General features: G+C 39.2%; 1 protein-coding gene across 2 annotated transcripts in view; it reads right to left on the minus strand.

The window, feature by feature from the left end:
* Positions 1–16526: 16526 nt before the first annotated feature.
* Positions 16527–22769, minus strand: part of LOC114067530 (protein kinase C epsilon type) — a 110337-nt gene continuing 104094 nt past the window's right edge. Inside the window, exon 11 of one of the 2 annotated variants that reach the window (XM_027903053.1) lies at positions 16527–19738. In XM_027903053.1, coding sequence (XP_027758854.1) covers positions 19592–19738 — 147 coding nt within the window. In that variant the 3' untranslated portion in view covers positions 16527–19591. The remainder of the gene's footprint in view (positions 19739–22769) is intronic. The other variant, XM_027903054.1, reaches the window with a different exon arrangement.

Raw genomic sequence — 22769 nt, forward strand, 5'->3', positions numbered from 1 at the left:
AAAAAAAAAAAAAAAAAAAAAAAAAAAAAAAAAAAAAAAAAAGAAAAGCCCAAAAGAAATGCAGGGACATTGAGTAAGGGGATGGACCCTACAGCTTCCCATTCAAATGCTTTGACTAGAGAGTCCTGTTCTTATTTATCTCTGTGGTGGCAGGATTTTAACATATAATACCTGTCAGAGGACATTCAGGGCTTTCTCCCTGGTGGCAGGAAATGGCTGTTTGACCCCTGCAACACAGTGATGCAAAGAAACTGGTTCTTATAACTTTATTCCAGAGTATTCCTAGCTCCCAGCTGCTGTGAAATGGATCAGAATCACTTTCATCACTTCTTCTATCATAGACCATACTGTAAGAGCAATCTCATCTTATGAATCTTCACTGGGTAGCCAAATTTCTTTGCAGCTCTAGTTTTAATGGACCATGCCTTGTTATTGGCAGGATTATGGATACACACCCAACATGTAGCATTTCTCAGCAACTGATTCTCTAAGGAGATCATGTCTAGCAAGCATTTGTCCATTTGGAGCTGAACTACCTCTGTGTTCAGTTGTGGCTACCAAAATACCTGGCACAGGTATTTGGATTGCATATGAAGATTACTGAAGGCAGACTTTAGAGCATGCAGTGGCTGAGTACCATTGTTACTGAGACATCTTCCTTGTCTTCCTTGTACCTTGACTAGTCCTCAAACTAGCAGTTGTCAAAAAAAAAAAAAATCACTCTTACCCAGGAGGGCTACATTTCTAAGAGGGGAATGACATTTTACAACTGTAAAAAACACTTTTGCCTTCATCTAGTCAGGTAATAATAACAAAGTTCTCATGTTCTTCACTAAGTATGACAAGTCTTGACAAGAGAGGACAGATGCCTCTCCAGACTATTCAAGAGACACACTTGGTGAATCTCTAGCCTGACACATACTGCTCTGCTGCAGCAATGACGCTTCTGCATTGAAATTTGACAGGCACATCTCTCAGCAGCAAAAGCAACTTCAGCAGCCCCTTGTCTCTTTTCCTCACTTTTTAATTTGCTCTTCAGTGCTCTCATTCCCATTATGCTGCTACATTTGCCCATAGAGTTGTGCATTCAGTCAGGTGAGAACTCACTCAGGTTAAAAAGAACCTACCAAAAAGCTCTAGTTTTAATGTGGGAGCATTCATAGCTTGGCCCAACCAGCACAATTCAACTCTGTACCAGTAAAATGGGAACAGAAAGTAAATGGTAGATAAACAAGCTATCACTAGTAAGGGTATGACGAGTCTCCTCCCACAGCTTGCACCTTGCCCTCTGTCTACCTTGCTGCCACCCAGCCCTAAACGGTGCTGACAAAAGCCAAACAAGAAGAGAAAGAGGACATGCAGATGGTAAGTTCTGGGTTATTAAGCTGTCAGTTATACCCATCAATAACCCTCTTGCTTCCCTACACATAAGGGGCAAAGATAGGCCAAAATCATGAACAGTGAACCTCTCTGCCACCCGTCAGAGCACCACTGCCCCACCATGTCTTCCTGCCCTCTGATGCCACTCCAGTCCTTCTATTCTGCAGAACTACACAAAGTGGCAATAAAGACTAACATTATTAAGAACTGTCTACTTCTAAATTTACTCTCCACTGTACCTCACAATTATTTTTTTCATTAGTCAAACATTGGACAAAAGTGAGGAGAGAGGGATGGAGGGGCCCTGATTCAAAGAAGCATGTACATACAAAAATGAAGACTGCAAGTGACAAACAGAAGGTTTAAACACATAATTAAAGAATGCTCTCCTTATAGCTCCAGTCACTAAATATGTGCTTCATTGTTTTTAGGAGTGTTCCATACTACAAACAAAACCACCCTTGCTCTTAGTCACAGAGATACAGTCATGTGACTTGAAAACTAAGATTAATTAAAAGGTCCATCACCAAGTGGCACAAGAATCACTAAGAAAGCAGTTTGAACTTATTTTTTACAATTTTGATATTTGGAAAGTGGGGGGAAAAAACAAGAGAGAAACCAGACTGCCTAAAGGGTAAAGGAAATGGAAAGAGGTAGAATATAATGCAAAGAATTGAATAAAAGCTGAATCAAGGAAGAGAAAAAGGCAACTAACAAGCCTTTTAGTCATGCAAGCAAAACACACAAAGCTGAGTAAGTATAAGCAATATTCAAAACGCAGTTTAGTGTTTAGTTTGCTTTCAAAATAAGGTTGTCTGCAGATTTTTCTTAAGAAATAAGTTTAAGAAGCCTTACCCTAGGGGACTGATATGATTTACATCTTAATAAAGAATTTGAGGAGAGAGCTTAAACAAAGAAATAGAAAAAGCAACCCAAACCACCAAATGACTAAACAAAAAACATAAGCAAAAAAACCCAACTAAACAACAAAAAGAGTCCTTCAAGGCATGAGAGGTTATTATATCTTTCTTCCAAAAGTTCAGTCTTAAAGACTGTTACAATGAGACACACAGTTGAGATGTTTTTGACATTTAGTGAACACTGCTGCTCAGCTATAAGTTCCTTCCTTTAAGTTAATTCTATTACATGAGCATAAGAACAGACAGAATTGACATATAAAAAATTGTGAGAAGGTGAACATTTACACAGGCATAGACCAAGAAAAAGAAATCCAAATAATTTTGCCTTTTAAATTCTCCCTTTCTTGTTGCATTTTTGTAGGGAGTTAAACTAGGAGGAGACAGTGCAACTATAAGAGAGACCGCATCTGTAAGCTCTTCAAGAATCAAACCACATGATTAAATCCTCTTTCACAGACTCCAATTTCACAGGCACTTTGGCAGCTGGAATAAGCCAGCAATGATAGTTATAGAAGTCCTACCACCACTGCCCTGCGCAGCTTCCCGGTGTGACAGAAAGGCTGGCCTTGGCCTGGTTTGAAAGGAATTCAGATGGGCTTTGTGTCACTGCCAGTGACAGACACTTCAGTACAAGTTCCCCAGGTCACTACGACAGGTGGATTCCTACACAAAGACACCCACATCTTTTCAAGTGCCAATACAGGGAAATAATTTCTAGAAGAAACTCAAGCACTAAAAAACCCCAGCATACAAGCAAAGAGGCTGAAGCCAACATATTAGCTTTTTTTCTATTTTTCAGATGATGGCAGTTCAGGACACTGCCCACCACACCACATTATAGCAACTGCACTGGCAAACAATAAACAACCCAAGACAGGTTCATTAGAAGAACTTCTTTTTCATATATGTGTCGTAATGACTATCTGTCCTGCCCCAAGAACTCAAAGGCAGTCCTACTAATTTCCTTATCCTTTCCATAGGCTCTTGTACAAGAAGTAAAGCCCCACATTATTCAAGTTAGTGACTCACCACAACTTGAGAGTTGTGACGAGTTTATCAAGAGCAAGCACAAGTTTCAGTCATTTAGCCTTCTTTCACTCCAGGTGCTTCAAGACAGATCTACCACATGTACTACAGCTGCTGTGAGGATAACCACAGAGGCATAATCAAACATTTCACCTTCTCTTACAAAAGAGAAATGTTTGCAGTCAGACTAAGGATAAACCCAACACAAATGAAGCTAGCCTGAACCTTCATTCACTACTTATATTTCAACTCTTCAAAGAGACAGGGAAGTATAGGTAATAAGGGGGGTTTTTTCACATAGTTGTGATGGAAAACAGCCCGGCGTATCCCACTCATCTTTGCTTCTAACCCCACCAGTCTCCCTTTGCCTCTGTGGAACTGCTAGAGAACACAAAAACTTCACTTACAGCTCCTTCCTCTGCTCTCTCATTATCTTCATGAAAAAAGGCAAGAGTAGGCTGATACTAGTGCCAGAAGATCCTATCTCCTAGCTTTTGTCTTTTTACTAGTGAGATGATACAAAACAGACTGACTAGAGGGCTCATTCTCTGATCCAGAACACACATAGGAATTTACCCATATTATATAGCAAATCAGAAGCAGAGATCAAGGAATAGATATTCAGGTTTTACTGCAATGTCTAAATCTTGAGATTCAATTCAGTCTTCACCAGCTTTTCTTAATTCCAGTTTTCAGATGAAAATAACCATTAAAAATAATGCTGCATATCAAAACATATTGAAATGACACGGGAGGCTAGTTGCTGCCTTACCTGGATTTCGGCTGCAGATAGTCCCGGCCCTCCATACAGGCATGAGAACACATCTTCACACCAAACCCCTCCCTACACTGACAATCTGACCACAGGGCTAGCTCAGGGCTTGTCGTGGCCACCACAGCTCTCATTAGCCACAGCTGTTTGTGGTGGCTTTGGCACAGCTGAGGCTCCTTATGGCCCTGCTAGCTCCATTCTGTTGCTTAACAGCCTGCACCTCTGACAAGAGCAGGGTTTCATCCCTCCCAACCTGTCTCTTCAGACCTTCAGTTTGGAAGCAAAAACCTCCCAGGAAAAAGTGCAGGAGGAGATGAGTCACCTCCACATGGAAAATTGCTACCAGTAGTAAAAAATGCCGAGTACTAACAGCTTTACATATGTAAAAGTTCAAAGAGTAAATCACTAAGAGATTGGATGTAAAACAAGGAACACAGTTTTTCCTTAGCACGTAGGATGGTGGTGGTGAGATAGGCTGGAGATCATAATGTGTTCAGGTGATGTGGAATGCAGGGTGTTTGGGGAGAAAATTAAGCACTAAGTGAGGGAAGCAAAAACACAACCTCATGTCTGATTTTTTTTCTGAAAGCTCTTTGTGACTCAGTTGCCCTCTCCTGTTGTGATCTTTCTCACTTTCAAAGACCAGCCCTACTCTTTTCCAACATCTGATTCCCTTGCTGATGCTTTAACTTCTTCCCTGACTACCTTTTACAGAAAGAATCAACTCTGATTTTGTAAGCACCATCTTCAACGTCCCTCTCAGCTCTGTGTAGTGCACACTGAGTGCTGTTGTGTGCTGACAGCTACAACTGCAGCTATTGGTTTTGAATCTGCATTTGCAATATGGCCCCTCTATACCTTCCTCTGCTTCTCTTTTCCACCTGCTCACTCTTATTTTTAAATTAGAAATGGACTTTTGGACAACTACAATGTTACCTAAAAAACGTAGATCCCCCAGATGGTGGGATCCTGGGCTGTTGGGAAATGTGGCTATCAGCAGAGAATACAGCTTACTATCTCAAGTGGGCTGTGGTTCTCTATTACCCACCAGTTGTATCTGGACTTGCAGCAGTTTTTCAAATGGGAATATGAGTCAAATTCAGCAAAGATGTAAAGATTATTGTTCAGTTACAAGTTAGTCATTGAATAGTCATTACAGTATTATATTTTTACCTCTTTGTTATGGTGGAGGGCATGAAATATCACGGAAAGTTCATGCTCAGGGTAGAGAGACAACCAGGAGAGAGAAAACACAGGGGACAGAAAATTACCCTGAGCTTACTTCCAGGGTGGATGATGCTGTGGATGTTTCATGGACACAAGCATCTGGAGCTGACCTAAGTGAGGACTACTAGATTTTGGTTCATATAAACAGTAGTTCCTTTGCTGTCTTTGCACATTACTCCAGAAACAGAAAGATGTGGTATTCAAAGACACTTACTGCACTGTCAGACACTAGAAGGTGCTAATACAGATTGTTGAGCAGCCGAACGGATGCTCACTTTGCCAGTCCTAATTATCATTGCATAACACACAAAAGAAAGAGATGACAATACATGTTTTTGAAAACATATCACCATAACAGATGTCAGCCCTTCTCTTCCATTGTACTTGTGCCTATTGTACACCCAACAATGAAATCATCTGTCACTTCAGCTATCCTCAGGAAAGAGAGTTGTATATATTCACACTGACATGTCAGGCAGCAACTAAATTTGATGGATATCAGCAATATTAAAACTCACAATAAGAGGAAAAATAGTGCACTTCTAGATCCTTGCAAAAAATTCCTTCTTTTTATAGCTTTCAAATTTCATTTGGTCAGAGAAAAGCACAGGAAGGTGACAAAAACTAAAAGGGATGTGGCAGAATTAACTCCTGGCTAGATGCCTCCAAGTGCTGCAGTCCAAATTACATTGTTAAAGGCCTCACTTATTCAGACAACCAAGCTTGCAGGTTTCTAGCAAATACACCTCTCCTTTACTCTTCCCTGCACAGGAATACCCCAATACTCCGAATACTGGCCCTGCTGCCCAGACCTGCACCTGTGAAGCAGGTGTGTACTTGTTCTCACCCTGCCCCAGGCTCCCTGTGCTTATGGCGAGAGAGAATGGTTCATATGCTCCAGGGGGACAAGGAGGGCAGGCTGAAAACCAAGACACTCCAACCCTGCAGAGGTCAGAGGAAGCAGCTGCTGGGCTTTCACCAGCAGCACAAGCTAGAAGAGGGAATACCATGCACAACCCATCAGGAAAATAGCCACCAGTCACCTAAAAACAACGGGAGACCAAGTGCCCGGGCTCCTCTCATCCTCTCTGGAGCTGGGGGAGTAGATTAGTATTTTTCTGATCTTGCTGTCTCAAGAAGAAAGGAGAAGTATCAGAGTGCTGACCTTATTCCAGAAGGTGTGGGGAGAAAGAGATGAAACAGTCCCTTTTCTGTCAGGCTCGGTTGCTTCTCTGAGGTTCTGCAGTATTTACAGCACAAGCACATTAGGACGCAGGGCAACTGTATTTGAGACTTTTTGGTCTCAAAGTCATAAGTTTGAGGAATCATCTTAGCAGGAGACTTAATCTAGCCTGTTCTTAATTTGCATGATATACAGTATCATAAGGGAAAAAATCTCCACAACGTGTTTTTTTCATTAGTAGTTGCAGTATCAATATGGATTTCTTAGTTTAGGGGTAAGTTTGCAAGGGCAGTTCATCCCTTTCTGCTGTGAATTTCCAAACACATCTCTTATTTCCAAAGAACAGCAGAGGGACTGATCAGTAGTCACAGCAGCTACCGACAAAACCACAAGTATTTGGAGTAATTTTTTTCCCCCCTGTTTGTATAGATCTACTTTGAAAAAGATTTCAAAGAGTCGATTAGTGTTTGGTCATTGGGCATCTGTGACAGAAGATGACTAAGTGAATCAGTAGTTCCTTTCACTTATAATCACTCATTGTGGGTGTTGGGTAGCAGTTGCACAAAAGTGTATGGCTCCTTTTATTGTACATGGAAACGAGCTTTCAAAGCAAACCCAGGGACAAATGTTGCTGCTCAGAACACCCATTAGCCTTCTGATCAAATCCCTCTTTGATATCCAAAGTGGTGCGTTCCAAGAGCACATGCTATTGACTGCAGTACCATGAAAACTGGCTGGCTCACATGCAGGATTGTAATTTGGGTAAATCTGTTTCCTTTAACGTACTTACTTTTTGCAGGGAGGAGGAAAAGGGACTGTGGGGAAGAAGAGGAGTGCGAGGTAGCAAAACAAGGCAGAATGCCAGCATTTTCTTTCAGTTAGTGTTTGTACCTATTAAAACATTTTGTCAAATCAAAGAGATGAATTACTGTACTGTTTTTGGAGTCTGATGCAGCTCTTTTTGCTCACTCTGAGCCTGCAGTCAGCTGGTATCATTTTACAGGTTAGGAGAGCTGTAGTTTACAGTCTGGGGGATACGAACTCAGCAGTTGGATCACAGCTTTTGAAACTTTCAAAGCACAGCATTGGGTGTCTGTTCTTTCAGGATGAGTTTTGGCAGATGGCTGTAGCCAAGGAAATTCACCCAGGCTTCCACCTCCTGTTGGCTGGTGGGGAACTAGTTCTCTGTGTTTACATATATTTGGTAACATCATCATTGTTCTGCGCTCCTGTAATGAAACAATTTCTTCTCTGCTCCTGCTGTGAATGACACTGAATGAATTGTATTATCTTAGCCAAAGTCACAGCAGGCACTGGGTCAACGGGTAAAACTGTCCAATATGGGAAGAAATCTCACCCAACAGCTCAATCTCCAGCTGTTGACATGAACTGGAGGGATAAAAAAATAGGAAGATGGGGAAGGGACAAAATTAGGTTGAAGGGAAAAGAAATAATTGATATCAATAGGAAAATAGTCAGAAATGGAGTAAAACCAAAGCAAAGCATACATAAAACAGTCAGAGAGAGTGCTTCTAATAGGTAACTTTTGAATTTCCACATTACTGAGAATGGTCTGCAAATAACTTAGTACTTTTGCAGAGCTTGTTGAAGCATTGAATTTCATATCTTGTATGCCTCCACTCCAGTGAATTTTAGCACTCTGTTTTCTCCTGAGACCAGAGGATGCTGTGCACCTCACAGACCGGGCCCTGAGCTCTCTTGCTTTAAACAACTGGACCCGACCTCCCATCATCGTACTAGCCAAGACTATAACTGTCCTGTGGGCTAATGGCTTGCAAAGTAAATGGTAAATCCTCATCCTGGCCCCATTTCTGTGATATATCATTTCTGTGATATATGGATATCACAGAAACAAAGAACAGTTCCAGCAAAGCAACTGTTAGTTCTTCATCTCTTTTGATGAAATACTAAGCATGCTCAGTTCTTTGAATATTGCTGCAGAGGTACAAACTGAAGATCTATGACATTTGCCTGGAGTTTCTATATTGGAAAATAAATCAAAGAATGTCTGTTTGTTAAAAAAAAAAAAAAACCACACACCAAAAACCCCACAAAACTACAAACCTCCTTTACTAAAATCCTATAGTTCTGTCTGCCCCATAATTTATTATTTCCACAGCCAACAGTGAGTCCAGATCTGTGCCATTTCTGTAAGTCCATAAGATCTCTTGGGAGACTGGCAAGTGAAGCAGGAATGTGTGCCTGTGATCAAGCAACCCCTAGCATAACTCTGGATTGTGGTCCAAGTGTGAGGGCTACAGGGCCTCTATGCTAGTAGGGTGGTGTCCTGTTTGAGAGGGAAAAGCAGTGGCCATTCAGCCCTAGAAGTAACATAGGCTGCTTGCCTGAGGACAAGAAACTCTTGTCTGGAACCACTGGCAATTCTCCCCTCACTTTTGTTGGGTGAATCATTTTAGCTTCTGTATTTTAACTTATTTTACTATTGAGTTTCCCCTGAAAACTGTAGGCTTTCTTATTAGTGCCTTTTTTTTTTTTTTTAAATCTACCTTTCAAGAACTTGATTTCATGTCCCATTTGAATTGCTATATTTGAACTATTACTTTTACAGCAATCCTATGTTATAATTCATCAGGCCAGCACTGATTCCAAGAAAGGACAACGTCCCACCAATTCACCAGCACGGTTTTCTGAAGCACAGGATTGTCCCTTAGTTATTACTTACCTTTGCAATGGTATCCTCGGAGCCTGTTTAATTAAGAAATGGTAAGGTGACCTGAAATGAACTGCCCACTCCCACCACCCCAAAGAACCGTCCGCTCTCTTTCTACCACTTTGTCATTCCTAGTTTGACAACCACACCACTTGCCTCCAGTTGTTTGGCGTGCACTTGGCCCTTCTGTGAACTTATTCGGCTTCCAAATTGGCAGAGTACTGACTCATGAAAAAGCCTGAGCTTTTTCCCATCAGGTTAACAAGCTGGATTACCCCATAAAAGGTCAGGCAATTGCCATGGACAGCACAAAGCCAGCAGTGCAAACAGGAAACTCCAAGAGGCAGGGAGGGGAACTGCCCTCTTTCTGCAGGTGGGGTGCTGGATGGACTCTACACATTGTAAATAAGAGAGTGAGTGCAGACCTACACTGTTTCCCGTAAGAGAATTTCAGTGAACTGATAAGAGACAAGAAGAAATGGAGTACAGCACAAAGTGCCCTTGAATCCCAGCTCACAGTGTCCACAAAGTTGGGATCACAATGCTGAGAGCAGGGCGAGACGGCCAGGCTCACACCTTTCAGCCACCATGGGCTGATGTGCTGGCCTAACTATCCCAGCACACTGCAACTACTAAGATCTTCTGGGCTAAAACCCAAGATTTTGCCAAGGACCACTTTTCTCAGCTTGGTCTTCCAGTAACAGTGTGCTAGTTTTCTATTCTGAAAAACTCAGAGGAGAAATCTGAACGTTGATAAATTCAAATGCGCTCTAAATACAGAATATATTTTCTTTAGCCTATTTTCAATCTTCTACATGGAAGTTACCGAGTTATTAAATAGATCTCATATTTAGTTCTATGGCATAGTTTTGCTTTATTGCCTTTGATAGTTGAAAAGTTTTCTTGCATTGCTAAGTGAACACGAAGGACAACATTAAAACCAGCATGTCCATTTGGTGCAGCATTATGATGGCAGTGGTCTAATAGCCATAAACTGCCAGCGTAAGTCTTTACCTGGTGATTTCCCTACCATTTGCTGACATATACAACACCAACATACACCACCAATAACACAGCTTCATTCTATTTTATATTAAAACAATCCACCTCCACTTTTTTTTTTTGAGAAAACCCTAGCATGCTATCTGCCCTACATTTTTAACACACAGGTTGCAAAGCTTGGATTTTCTGCAGTGCTTCAAAAACAATGTACTACAGGATTTTAAAATTCTGTCCTTCTCTTGAAGAAGCTGAATGCAAGAGCCTTGTGAAGGTACTTTTGGCAAGGAGATGGTGGCAGAGTTGTAATGCTGTGGTGTATTTTCCATGAACACAACCACCTTTGAGATTTTATTTAGATGTGTCTCCAGGATAGGTCATATTGTGTATGAACACCCTGGATGAGCTTTAAACCAGATGGCTCCTTACTCCTGTTGATATAATCAGCAGCCACACTGAGTTCTCAGATGATTTCAAACTCCCATCCCTCAGGTGCCAGACAGATACCTGAACATGATGCTGTGCTGCTGAGATTAAGAGTACCCATGTTAGCTATTTTAAAAGTAGCTTGGGCTTAACATCCTTGAAGTACAGACATCCACTTGGAATTCTTTTTGATCCCTCCTACTGATACACAAGATTCAGTTTCCTCCCTCAATCACCTTTCAGCAATCTTCTCACCATTTTCCATGACCACTGGAAACCTCTCCAGTTCAAAGGATGTTTTTCATTTTTGACTGCTGCCATGTTTTCTTTCCCATTCTCACCAACTTGCTTCTCCATCCTCCTACTGCCATTAAAATAACCCTCCTCCTGTCTCCCTCAGTTCTTTGGATCCCCTCGATGACTTCCCATTTCATGCCAGAGCGAGCCTCAATCGTGTGTGCTCACTCCTGGCACTGCACGGCCACTGCCTGTGACTGCCTGATAGCGTGTAAACGAGGTGCTCATGCACCACAACCATGCCTGCTTTACGTATTTCCACCGGGAGCTCTACAAGGATGGGTGTTTTCCCAGCTGTTAGGCAGGAGATGGCCTCAGCGGTTTCCCCGCAATCAGCAGTGCATCTCAAGGTCTTGCATTCTTCCACTTCCAGATTCTTTCACTGAGGGAAGCATGTTTATTGCTAAGTACAGTTTTGCCTTAGTAATGTATGGTTTCCAGCAGAATTCCTGGAATCTGCTGTTTACAAGCAGGGTCAGAGGTTATAGAAATACTTTCAGTTTGCATGAGTGATAACCCAGAAGGTTTTTGCCCATGCATAGTGTCTAAACTATATGACAACTGCATTTTTATTGGTGTTGATAACATCCTTGGCTCTGAAATCTACTTGTTCAGCTGAGGGGGTGGTTCAGACTATTTCTAGACAGCTCACTAAATGAAAATTAATACTCTCTGCTCCTCTTCATCATGCAGACTCTTCTCCCAACACACACAAGAATATTACTAAGAAAAAAACATCAGTAAAGCTCTTGCATTTGAAGTCTTGCAGCTGGAGATCCTCTCGCAGTGTATCAACCAAATACATGCTGGCAGCATTATTATCCAGTGCCAAATGCTCCTTCAGTGTGCTACTTCAAACCCTGAGCAAGCAAATGAGAGAAAGGATAATGTCACTGCGATGAACATCTTTATAGTTCACCACTTGGTACAGGCCTCTCAGAAGGCTAACGGCTGATAGTACACAGGGGCGCACTGAGAGGATGTTGTACTTAAGTTGACTCCTTCTGGAGAAAGGAGATCTCTGGTGGTATTAAAAACTGATGGTTTAACACTGCTTTGGTACCCCTTCAACTTGTGTTGGTGTTCTGTAGAGTTTTCTCCCACCAAAGTCAGTATGTATCCAGCTTCTGCCTAATCAAGCCAGCACTGGTGACTTGCAGTGGGATGTAAGGTCACAGTAATCTTGTATCTATAGTGCAAGGTGACTATGTAATCAACTCACTGTAACATGTACTTTGGATCAGCACTTTATGGCCCATATTTGGTAGACTGAACACACCAATGATTTTAGCAGGCTGTCCTCTATGACCAGATGTAAAATGGGAATACATGGCATAGAACGTATTGTAGAGTGCCCAAACACAGAATTTCATGATGACAGCTGCTTAAAAAGTTGGCCGTATGTTTAGGATTGGAAAAGTGTGGAAAAAAACCTGCTCTAGAACACCAACTTTCCAGTGAGACAACTCAGGCAGGACTGATCTTGGGGTTACCAAGGGCTGCACTTCAGCAGCTAGAAGGTGGTGTTTGAGTGATTTCACACAACACTCTACTTCAGTAGAGTAGCATCCTAAAGCGTGAATAGCAGAATCCAAGACCTAGGAAGATCAGCTCCTGTCCATTACAGACGGATAATACGAGTGCAGCTGCAATGCACTAGCATGCAAGGGGCTAGTATATAATTTAATAGAAGAAAAAAATGTCTCCACATTGTTTCAACAAGCAAAGGTTAAAGGTCTTAAATTTAATTCTAAACAGGACAGTGATCCCCACCCTAACAAACATTTACCTAAGTGAGATTTGCATAATCTCTTTGACCCTCAATCTGCTCACCTTAATCAACCATATCATTATTTAGAAAAATGTGCCTCCATGTGTGCCTGATATCTTTGCCTACTTCTCACTGCTCATTAACCAAAAATCAACAGAAAATGTTCTCTTTTGATTACCAAGACTCTGAGTAAATACCTTTCCTAGAACACAGAGGTTATCAAACTCTGCCTGGGTGTGACCATTTCAATAAAAAGCTTATCCCACTGTAAAACCAGAAAATCCCACCTTCTTCATGCTTAGAATCATAGAATGACCTGGGTTGGAAAGAACCTTGAAGATCATCTAGTTCCACGGGCAGGGACACCTTCTATCAGAGCAGATTGCTCTGGGCTTCATCCAACCTGGCTTTGAGCACTGACAGGGCTGGGGCATCCACAGCTTCCCTGGATAACCTGTTCTAATGCCTCACTACCCTCACAGTGAAGAATTTCTTCCTAGTATCTAATTGAAACCTGCTCTCTGTCAGTTTAAAGCCATTCATCAGCTACTGTATCTGAGTGCACACCACTTTCGACTGCAAAGAGGAATGAAGGGGACTCCAAGCAGCCATGAAGCCCTTTCACAGGAGACCACCAGCTGGTATTTAGCAAAGCATGCTTTGGAAAACACCTTGTGCTCAGATACAGTGGGGCAGTTAAAGCATTAATGAGCTTCACCCATACTCCTTTCCCTAGCACTTCTGCTGACTTTATACTGACATCATAAGAAGCGAACTACCACTGTGGCAATCTAGTTTCAGTTTGCTGATTAGTAAAATGACCATAACAATATCTCTCCCTTTGCACAATTTTGAAGTCTCAAGCTCCAGGCCACTTGTGTCAATGAAAGTAAGAGTTGCTTAGGCGACTGTACTTATTTTTTTCCTATGAGAAAAGTGCAAGTTACAAGTGAATTTCTGACATTTAGACACATTTCTTCATGTTGATGTTCCAGTCTCTTCATCTCTGTAACTGTCACCATCTGATAGACATATCTGAGCAGAGATGCATTTACTACCACTCAAGGAATAACTGGCCTATTCCTAAAAGGCTGTCGAGGATACAGCTACATAACAAACTAACCTAACAGCTTGTGTATGCCAAAAACATACACAAAGCATACAGCAGGACTTCTGATCTTCACTTTCCTCTCTGTGGCACCAGTTTTGAAGGCACGGCAACTTCGCGTAATATTTGTCTTAATAGCTTTGGAGGAATGAGAATGTACATCGGCACAGACAGCAGCCCAGCACTGACTCTTGATGTTACTACAAGTCTTACCTTTATGCTTCTTCCTGTAGTACATCAGACACTAGATCAAACTGGTAGCATTGGATGGTGATGACAAGTGTATGCAATGCTCAATTCAGTTCTCAATCCAGTGCCCTGATCAGCAGTAGACTCCAGGTCACTGACTTCTTCCTAATTGATTTTTTTTTTCCCCAAGGATTAAACATCTGTGTACAAATGTAAAAGTTCTTTAATGCTTTTCCAAATTTTGGACAGTCTTGCATAATCATTTCACAATATTTATAGTGGCAACTTGTGTTCCAACTTAGGCTGCTGCTCTTATCTCCTAATTCCATAACAATAATGAGGTAAAAGGAAAGATGGAGTGGAAACTATTTTGCCACATATATACACTTTCCCCATGTGCTAAGAAAACCTTTTTTTCTCTCTCCCCTTCATTGTAGCTAACAAGTCAAAAGAAGGGACATTCCAGAACACGGTAAGAGCCTGTATTGATAGAAGGGGAGTAGAGCATGTCCTGTAGCTCGATTCTGGGAAATTATTTCTTGCACACAATAATAAGCAAGCTAGAGAAAGGCAGTTTAAACATAACTATATATAGGGGGTACAAAAGCAGTAGGAAAACCATACTGAGAAGGTAAACATCAAAGGTTTACTGCTAAAATGGAAGCCTGCACCAAGGCAGCATTTTGCACCAGATACATTGCTATTTAACCTATTTTCATAATGAGCCGGACAGAACCTGTTTTCATTATGGTTGGAGAATCCATTAGAAAGCATGTGTATTAGAGCTACAACTGACATAATCTGGGACAGCCTGTGCAACAACGAAGAACAAACTTGGATTAAGAAAAGAAGATGCAAAAATGTAACAGAAAACAAAACTGAACACAGTAGTCATTGTAACAATCCACACTGCATCCACATATTGAATATTACGTCATTCTACTCCCTGTCTTCAAAAGGGATACAGTAGAAATAGAAAAGATGAAAGTTGATTCAGATGACCAAAAAGATGGGATGTGTCTTTACAAAGACAGATGGGGAAGACTTTTCAGTCTGAAAAAGAAATGGCTCAGAAGGGTGTATCAATGATCTATTTCTGAGTGGCATGAAAAAGGTGAATAGCAAATGATTATTTATCCTCTTTCAAAGAAAGACCCAAGCAACACAAAGTGGAATTATGACTGGGTCACAGTAAATAAAATGAGATAATCTTTAACATAATGGTTAGTTGAGCTGTGTAGCTCTTTCCCGGAGAATGTTTTGCATGCCAGAAGTCGACACTGTTCAAAACTGATTAATCAAAAGGAAGTTTCATATTGGTTTAATCATGTAACTGACCAGACTACTAGGAGGCTAAAAACCTTTTTGATTATCAAATGATCTAAACATCCCCTATCTGGAAGGCCACAAGTAGACAGATACTTGCTGAGACTGTCTCCCTGAACTTTTAGTACCACATTTACAGCATGGATAGCCAATCAGACTGCAATTCATTCCTCTTCAAAAGACTGCTGTCTTGCCAAATTCTGAAGTCCGTCAGCATGGATAAAAACTGTTCTTAATAGACATCAGTTTTACAGCATTACAAGAAAACATGATATGGATTGATCTATTTGGAGACCAGTGAGGTATATTGTTTATAACTCTTCATATGCTTTTAAAGTTGCAACACACAGCCAGAAAATCAATGTTACATAGTCATTTAACTGGTAAAATCTGTATGACAAAGTTTATGCTAGTGCTGTGAACACAAAGAAAACTGGAATATGCTCATAGTCACTGAACACATTCAGCCACTTTGAGAAGACTCAGCAATGTGGAGGTTCATGCAAAAGATGCAATTTGAATGGAAAACACTGTTTAATTTTTTTTTTCCAAAAGTTACTTAGTATACCTACTAGTTAGGTATATTACCTGGAGATTCTTGACTGGATTTACTGCCAGAGTATGCTGATAGCTGATCTAATGAAACTGAAGTTGAGAATTTTAGACAATGAAAATGGAAAGTATTTAAGGTGCAAATTGAAACATGATGAAATACTGAAATTTTCAGTCGTCACATTAACATATTAAGTTAAATAAATCCTTTAATAAGCTCTATGAGCCTTAATTAAACTTATGCATGGTCTTAATCCCTCAATCAATCCAATTAAACACTAAAGCAGTCCCCAAAAGTGCCCTACTGAAGTGAGTTTTATCAATGCAGCTAAACAGAATGCTGTGATCAGTCAGAACTCAGTGACCATTATGTAGCCAGTAAGCAGAAAAAGTATGTAAACTCACCTGCTTGGTGTTTTTGAGGTAAATGTTATATTGCTCAAGACAAATAGCATTCATGCACTGTTACCTGTGTTTTTCTTGGGGTGTTTAGTGCTTCGCAGAGGAGGCTCGTTTGCAAATCCTTCCTTTGCAAAATGCCCACTCCTAAAAGACAAGCTCGTGGTATTTTGTACAACACACAACAGCAAAAATATTCATCCTTCATCTTTCTTTCTTCCTCATTAGGAAATACTCAGGAAAACTTTGAGGAAAAAAATAAGATTTAACATCATTGTATTTATTGGGTTCTGAAACAATACACATTCACATCCTTTTGAATACAGTACATTTGGCACAGTAATAATGTTTACGATGAAATAACACTAATGAATGGCAAGAGATTCAAATTACATCCATAAGAAAAAAATTCTGTACAAATAAATCCTCACAATAAAAAAAAAAACCTACCCCCCCAACTGAATACACTTTATATTTAGCCAGAGCTATTCTGCACATAATTTAAAAAGAGGTAATTTGTAAGCCTTTTTGGAGAGAATTATTTTTCACTCTATGGAGAAAAATGTATTTCTATCTTCAATAAAGTCTATTTGGGAGGAAAACAAGGAAACAATGGATTCTTTATAATTGTTATTATTAATAATATTTTTGGCATTTTGCACTCCTTTTACAAAGAAGGAACAGGAAAGATTTTACAGAACAGGCAGAAATGTAACAGAATGTCCATTTTTAAGAATTATCTTTAAAAAATGTTCAAGGTAACATAAAAACCTTCTGATGTAAACCCAAGGCAGAGGATCTAACTATTTATATTGAAGAAATATCTGCCCATGCAAAAGTTTCTATTTCCTTCACTTTCTCTTAGCATCCTACCAAACACTGCAGGTGCTGAGGCCTCTTGAAATACAAACATTTGCTAATTATCTTCACGTTAGAAATGGGAATACAGACTACACTAGCTTGTACACAATAGCTTTATGGGATGCTTTTATTCCTTCAAAATAAATGCTCCTAGTTCTGTGTAAAGGCCTCTTGTTGAACAAACAGTAGTGCACTATCCAATAACTTGTCTTCCTAGCCAGTCTACTCATCCATGGAAAAGAATGCTTTAGCACTGTGATCAGTTCTTGCCTGGATGTCAAAATCTAACTGTGATGAGAAATAAACAGAGCCAGTGGCGAGACACAAATTGATGGGCAGTTCTACAATATATTTCTAAGAGAGAAAGAAATTTAACATTGAGATGATGCAATCATTAAGATGTTTATGTGCTGGTACTCAGCTCCAGAAGCTAGTCTTTTCCCAGTACAAAAGATTACTAAGGATAAATTAAATTAAACTAAAGGCTTGATCCATTATTACACCTGTAGGCCAGACAACACATTAATTGATATATCATAATATTTAATATTTTGAAATAATCATAAGAATATATATAATAATTACACCTGAGTTTTAAAAACAAAACAAAATGGAGCTGAATGGTGTCATCAGTAACAGGCTATGAGCAGCCAGACACAAAACTGACACAAACTAACTCATCTGCTTGAGTCCGAGATTATCTCTTAAAGCCAATGACTCACACTTTATCCACCACGACTTGTAACATTCCTTTCTCTTTCCGAGCTCTATCGTGTCATAATAGAGTTGAAGAGAACTATACAAGAGATTTAGTATAGCTTAATATATGTCTACATCTTTTATAACAAAAACCTCATCTTTCTGACAGTAACTTGAACCAATACACATACAAGAGTATTGCACATGGACATTATTATAATTATTCTTTCATAGACTAACATTTTAATAGTATGCCTGAACATGCAGCAGTTGATACCTCTATATTCAATGAATTCCACAGGCCTTGCAGCAAACACTATATACAAAATCTCACCTGTACAAAAGGCAAAAAAGCTTCTTTAGTGCCACTTTGCCAATCACAAGTATATATATTTTTGTGCAGCTGGAAATCCATGTGCAACAATTAAAATGGATTCCAATGACCGCTCACTCAGTCCAGTAAAATATATAATAAAATGACCTCAGCGATACATGTACACAAAAAAAAAAAAAAAAACAAACCAAACCAAAACCAAACCACAAGGTACTCCTGGAAATATAAGTACATAACACTGTTAGCGTATCTACAGGAGGTAACTTCACATTAGCAATATTGTCCACATGAGTTACCATTTCAATTCATACACACAAAAGAAAAAATACCAATTTACAACTTTCAATAATGTCAGTTTGTGAATGTTTGATCTTCAGTTTTTTAACACACTTCCACATAATGCACGTGTAGCCTTATTTTGTGCCTTCTAAAAGCAGATTTCTCTTTAGATTTTAAACATAAAAACCAACAAACACAGTAGTATTATGGTTTTGTAAAAGTGTGCAAAAGTAACACACTGCTGAGAAAATAAATATAAATATGAAATTATTTATCACTGTAGCTACAGTGGCAAATTTATAATGTTTATAATTAATTTTTAATGTAAAATTAACTGTAAACATTTGCAATCTTGGTGTCACATTAATGGTTCATTTAAAAGGATTTTAAATTTGGTAACATGGATAGTACTCCCAATTGCCTGAAAAACAGTAAAATGGCTATTTGTAGCTGTGTTAAAGTACTATAGGCTTTTTATTCTTTAGCCCTTTAATAACTATCCATATAGTATCTATTTCTTGCTTTAAATAAAATTTCAGTTATCTTTGTGACTCTTATTCCTAAGTTTTCCATACACTGTACGAGGAACTTCATTAAAACCTTTAATTGATGTGCTTCTTTTTTTTGGACAGCTTTACAATTTGTACCTCCCCACAATAAATTAATAATTGAGGATTAAACCTCCATGAAGGCAGACTTTGCTTTTCAAAGGGCATCTGAGTACAGATTTCACCATAACCACCAGTGCAGAAGAAACAGTTCTCACCTTCTTAGCTTAAATACATATGACGATTTCAGAACGTGGTCTGCTAAATTGCTTTTAATAGTATAGCTTCATTTTCTATGGAAAAGATGTACTTTTGTCCTCTGGGAATTCCTACTCTTAGGAATAAAAGGAAAGTTGCAAATATACGGCAGTGTGTTACATCTACAATTTCTGATACAAAATTACTTTGCATTGCTTTGTGAGACAGAAATTAAGAGTGCTTTCAGGTCAGAAGACAAAGGAAAAAAATAATAAATATTTACTTAAACTTGGGATATGGGCTCAGGGTAAGAGAAGTAGTTCTTGATCTACTGAGTCTCAGTGATTTGATGATCTCTTCAGAATCACTTCTTGCAGCATCATTCATCTGTCAGTCTATCGTTGTCTATGGTAGTAGCTCTTCTCCAAAATAAGAGAACCCTTTAAATTCTTCTTGATTGATTTGTTTTATAATTGTCTCATCCACTAGAGTTAATACCGGTTCTTCTCGTGTAAAGTCTTGATCAAAGTTATTTACATCCCTTTTGGTTTTCTGAGAAGAAAAATATAAATAAGGTGAATGCTTAAACAGCAAAATAAAATAAAAGGTGCTCTCCCTCTTCTCCATCCCCCCAAAAGGCTGAATTTTCTGGAATGATTGAAATAAAAGAGGAGCTACTTCACACAAATAATAACAGACATATGAGAGAAGCTACAGTAGCAAGTAATATAAATGAGTTTAGGAGAGGCCACAGAAGCAGTACTATAAATGAGTTCCCAGAGACTCACAGGTCTCCGACAGGCGAAGGAATAGCAGTATGATGATAAAGCAGGAAGCTGAAACTAGGATTGATTTAGAAAAGGCTTTGGCATAGTAGGTGGTATGGCTGTTTCCTCTTAGATTGAAACAAAATCATATCTCCTTTCAGAGGCACAGAGTGAACTGACTGATTCCCCCAGAACACAGACTACTTGTTTCAACTCTAATTTAACTGTTTCTTTGTATCAGGCTACACTCAGCTTTAAAAATCTGAGGTAAAGTTTGCAATAGCTCTCAATCCAAAATTCTTCTCCACACTGGCAACTCAGATTTCCTAATGCAGCCAAACATCATTCAGAGCACCAGGTCAAAGTGTGAAATTCTGTCTCCAAAGAAATCCACCTCAGAAGTCTTCTTTATTTCAATGATATCAGGATTTCCCCGTTGAAGTCTAAAGCGCCTCACTCCTTCAGCAAAGCTGGGCCAACAAAGTGCAACTGTACATGTTCTGGGATAAGAGGAATTAACCAAAGACAGCCTTGGGGAGATTGACTTGCTGTCCTCAGGACACTCATAATAGTGACTATCTGTGACCACTTACATGAAAAAAACACCCTAGGCTACAGCTAAAAACATTCTCCATGGTCATTCCCTTGAACCTGCAGTGTTCACATTTTCTATGTTAGCAGCGTATTTTAGGCATGTACAGGTTCAGGGAATTGGAACATTTTCCTTTACACTGTCTCTTTTCTCTTTGTTTCATGGAATCTAATAATTATTTGAGTGATACTTAATGGGTTCACACTGACACATTGAAAACAAGCTTTGTGTTCATCCTGCACGTCTGAGATTAAGAGGATACTGGAAATAGAATAGCTGCTTGACTTGCAAGTAAAATGATAAATTCATATATCATAAAGTGTATTAATGTATTCCAAATGGGATATATGCCCTCTTTCAACATAGGTAAATTTTTCTATAAAATATACACATACATAAACGTATTTTCTTCATCAGCTTTACTGAGGCACTAAACAGTTTTCTTTCTCACAATGGTAAAACGGTCATAGCAACGTTCACCTACATTGTTTGTGAGAACTTTAGAGATATAGGGAAAAAAATGTCTATATAAATGCAAGAGACTGTCACTTGTAAACCACGTGCTTTCTAAGTGCAGGCAAACAAAAATCCACAACCTCTATCTACAAAATCCCATATTAAAAGGAAAGGGATATGGACTGAACAAACATATATATAGTTTATATTGTTTACATTTGAAATATTTACTTTGTACATAAAGACAAGACATAAAGCGTATGCAACCCATATACTCTGAACTGCATAAGGCACCAGGGATGTGGCTTTGGACTTTATGGGTTTTTTTCCCCAATCATTTGGGCAAATATTTTAAAATAACAATGAAATTCCATCTCAGTTTTGAAATGCATTACATTGCAACTGCGTCTACATTCTTCTTGTTCTCCATGTCCTACAGTTGTATTTTCACACAGTCAGACAATGAATTTGCCATAGGAATAGTCACTAAATCAGAAGGAAGCAAGTGAATATTTGCAGAAAGTAGAATTCAAATTCAGAACTGTATTTATATGCAAAGGAAATGTGACTACACTCACACGTCAACCACTAGCTATCCAGGGTAAATAAGCTCTGGAGCAGCTGAAAACAAATACAAAAGATATTATTTTCAGGCTTTCACTCAATCTGTTCCTGTAAAGTGTTATTTCCTTCCTGAAGCTAAAACAGTTTGATGACAAACTCCTCAAAGCCATTTGGGGCAATTAATTCCTAATAACTAATTATTCCAGAAAATTATCACTAAGACTTGTGAAGGTGTTAGATGAAAAAAGAGCACAGATAGGTACATCTAAAAAACTGTCCCATCAACTGTACCTAAATCCTACTGATAAAAAATAATTGTGCATTCAGTAGAACTTTGAATCCCAAAATTTGTGCTTAGATTTCAAAGCCTACCATGTCTTAAAATACGTCTTCAAGACCAAAAGAGGAAATAGAAATTTTTACTGTCTCAGATTTATAAACAATTTCATGTAGTTTTGGCAGCAGACAGGTAAATAATCTAATTTATAAACAGGACAAGCACGGAACAATCTATGATTGCAAGGATACGCTAACAAGTCTCTCACCAAACAACTGATGAAGTAAGATTAAACAAATCACAGGGAACAAAAGTGAGTGGAATAAGCCATACAAGACCAAAGGCAGAGTTCATAACAAGTGCTTCTTTTCAACAGAAAGATTTATTTGAGAAACCCCCCTTAGCAAGTTAGGCACCTTCTTCCTGAAGCTATGCCTATTTTCCAAGGCTCCATCTGCTAAGACAAAACAGGTCTGGCCACATTTCTGCTACTGTTGCTATTTTAATGTACTTGCACTGTGAATACTCTGTAGGCCAAGAGCATGAACCAATACACAGTTGCAGCATGAGGACTCAGGATAAAGGTATGAAGGGTTGTGGTGGTCTCCTAGCAGAGAAGCTGAGAAAAGAAGGAAGATCTGCAAGGTAAGGAGAATATATGAAAGAAACAGAGCGCAGCTATTACTCAGCTTTGAACATTAAAAAAATCATGAAGATAAAAGGAAAAATATTTAGATTGGCTGACAAATGCATAATTTAAAATGTAGTAATTAAATGGGTGGGATTCTGTTTATTTAGCCTGCAGCACCTGATACTCTGGGACACATTATTATAAACTTCAAATTTTTTTTTTCCAAGTAAGACTTTTCCATTTCAGATGACCGAAGAAAGCAGAATATTAGGAAAAAAGAAAGTCCAAAACTACAG

Source organism: Empidonax traillii, unplaced genomic scaffold (genome assembly GCF_003031625.1).
Source record: "Empidonax traillii isolate 1590-97213 ecotype Southwest subspecies unplaced genomic scaffold, ASM303162v1 scaffold927:size442368, whole genome shotgun sequence".
Lineage (NCBI taxonomy): Eukaryota > Metazoa > Chordata > Aves > Passeriformes > Tyrannidae > Empidonax > Empidonax traillii.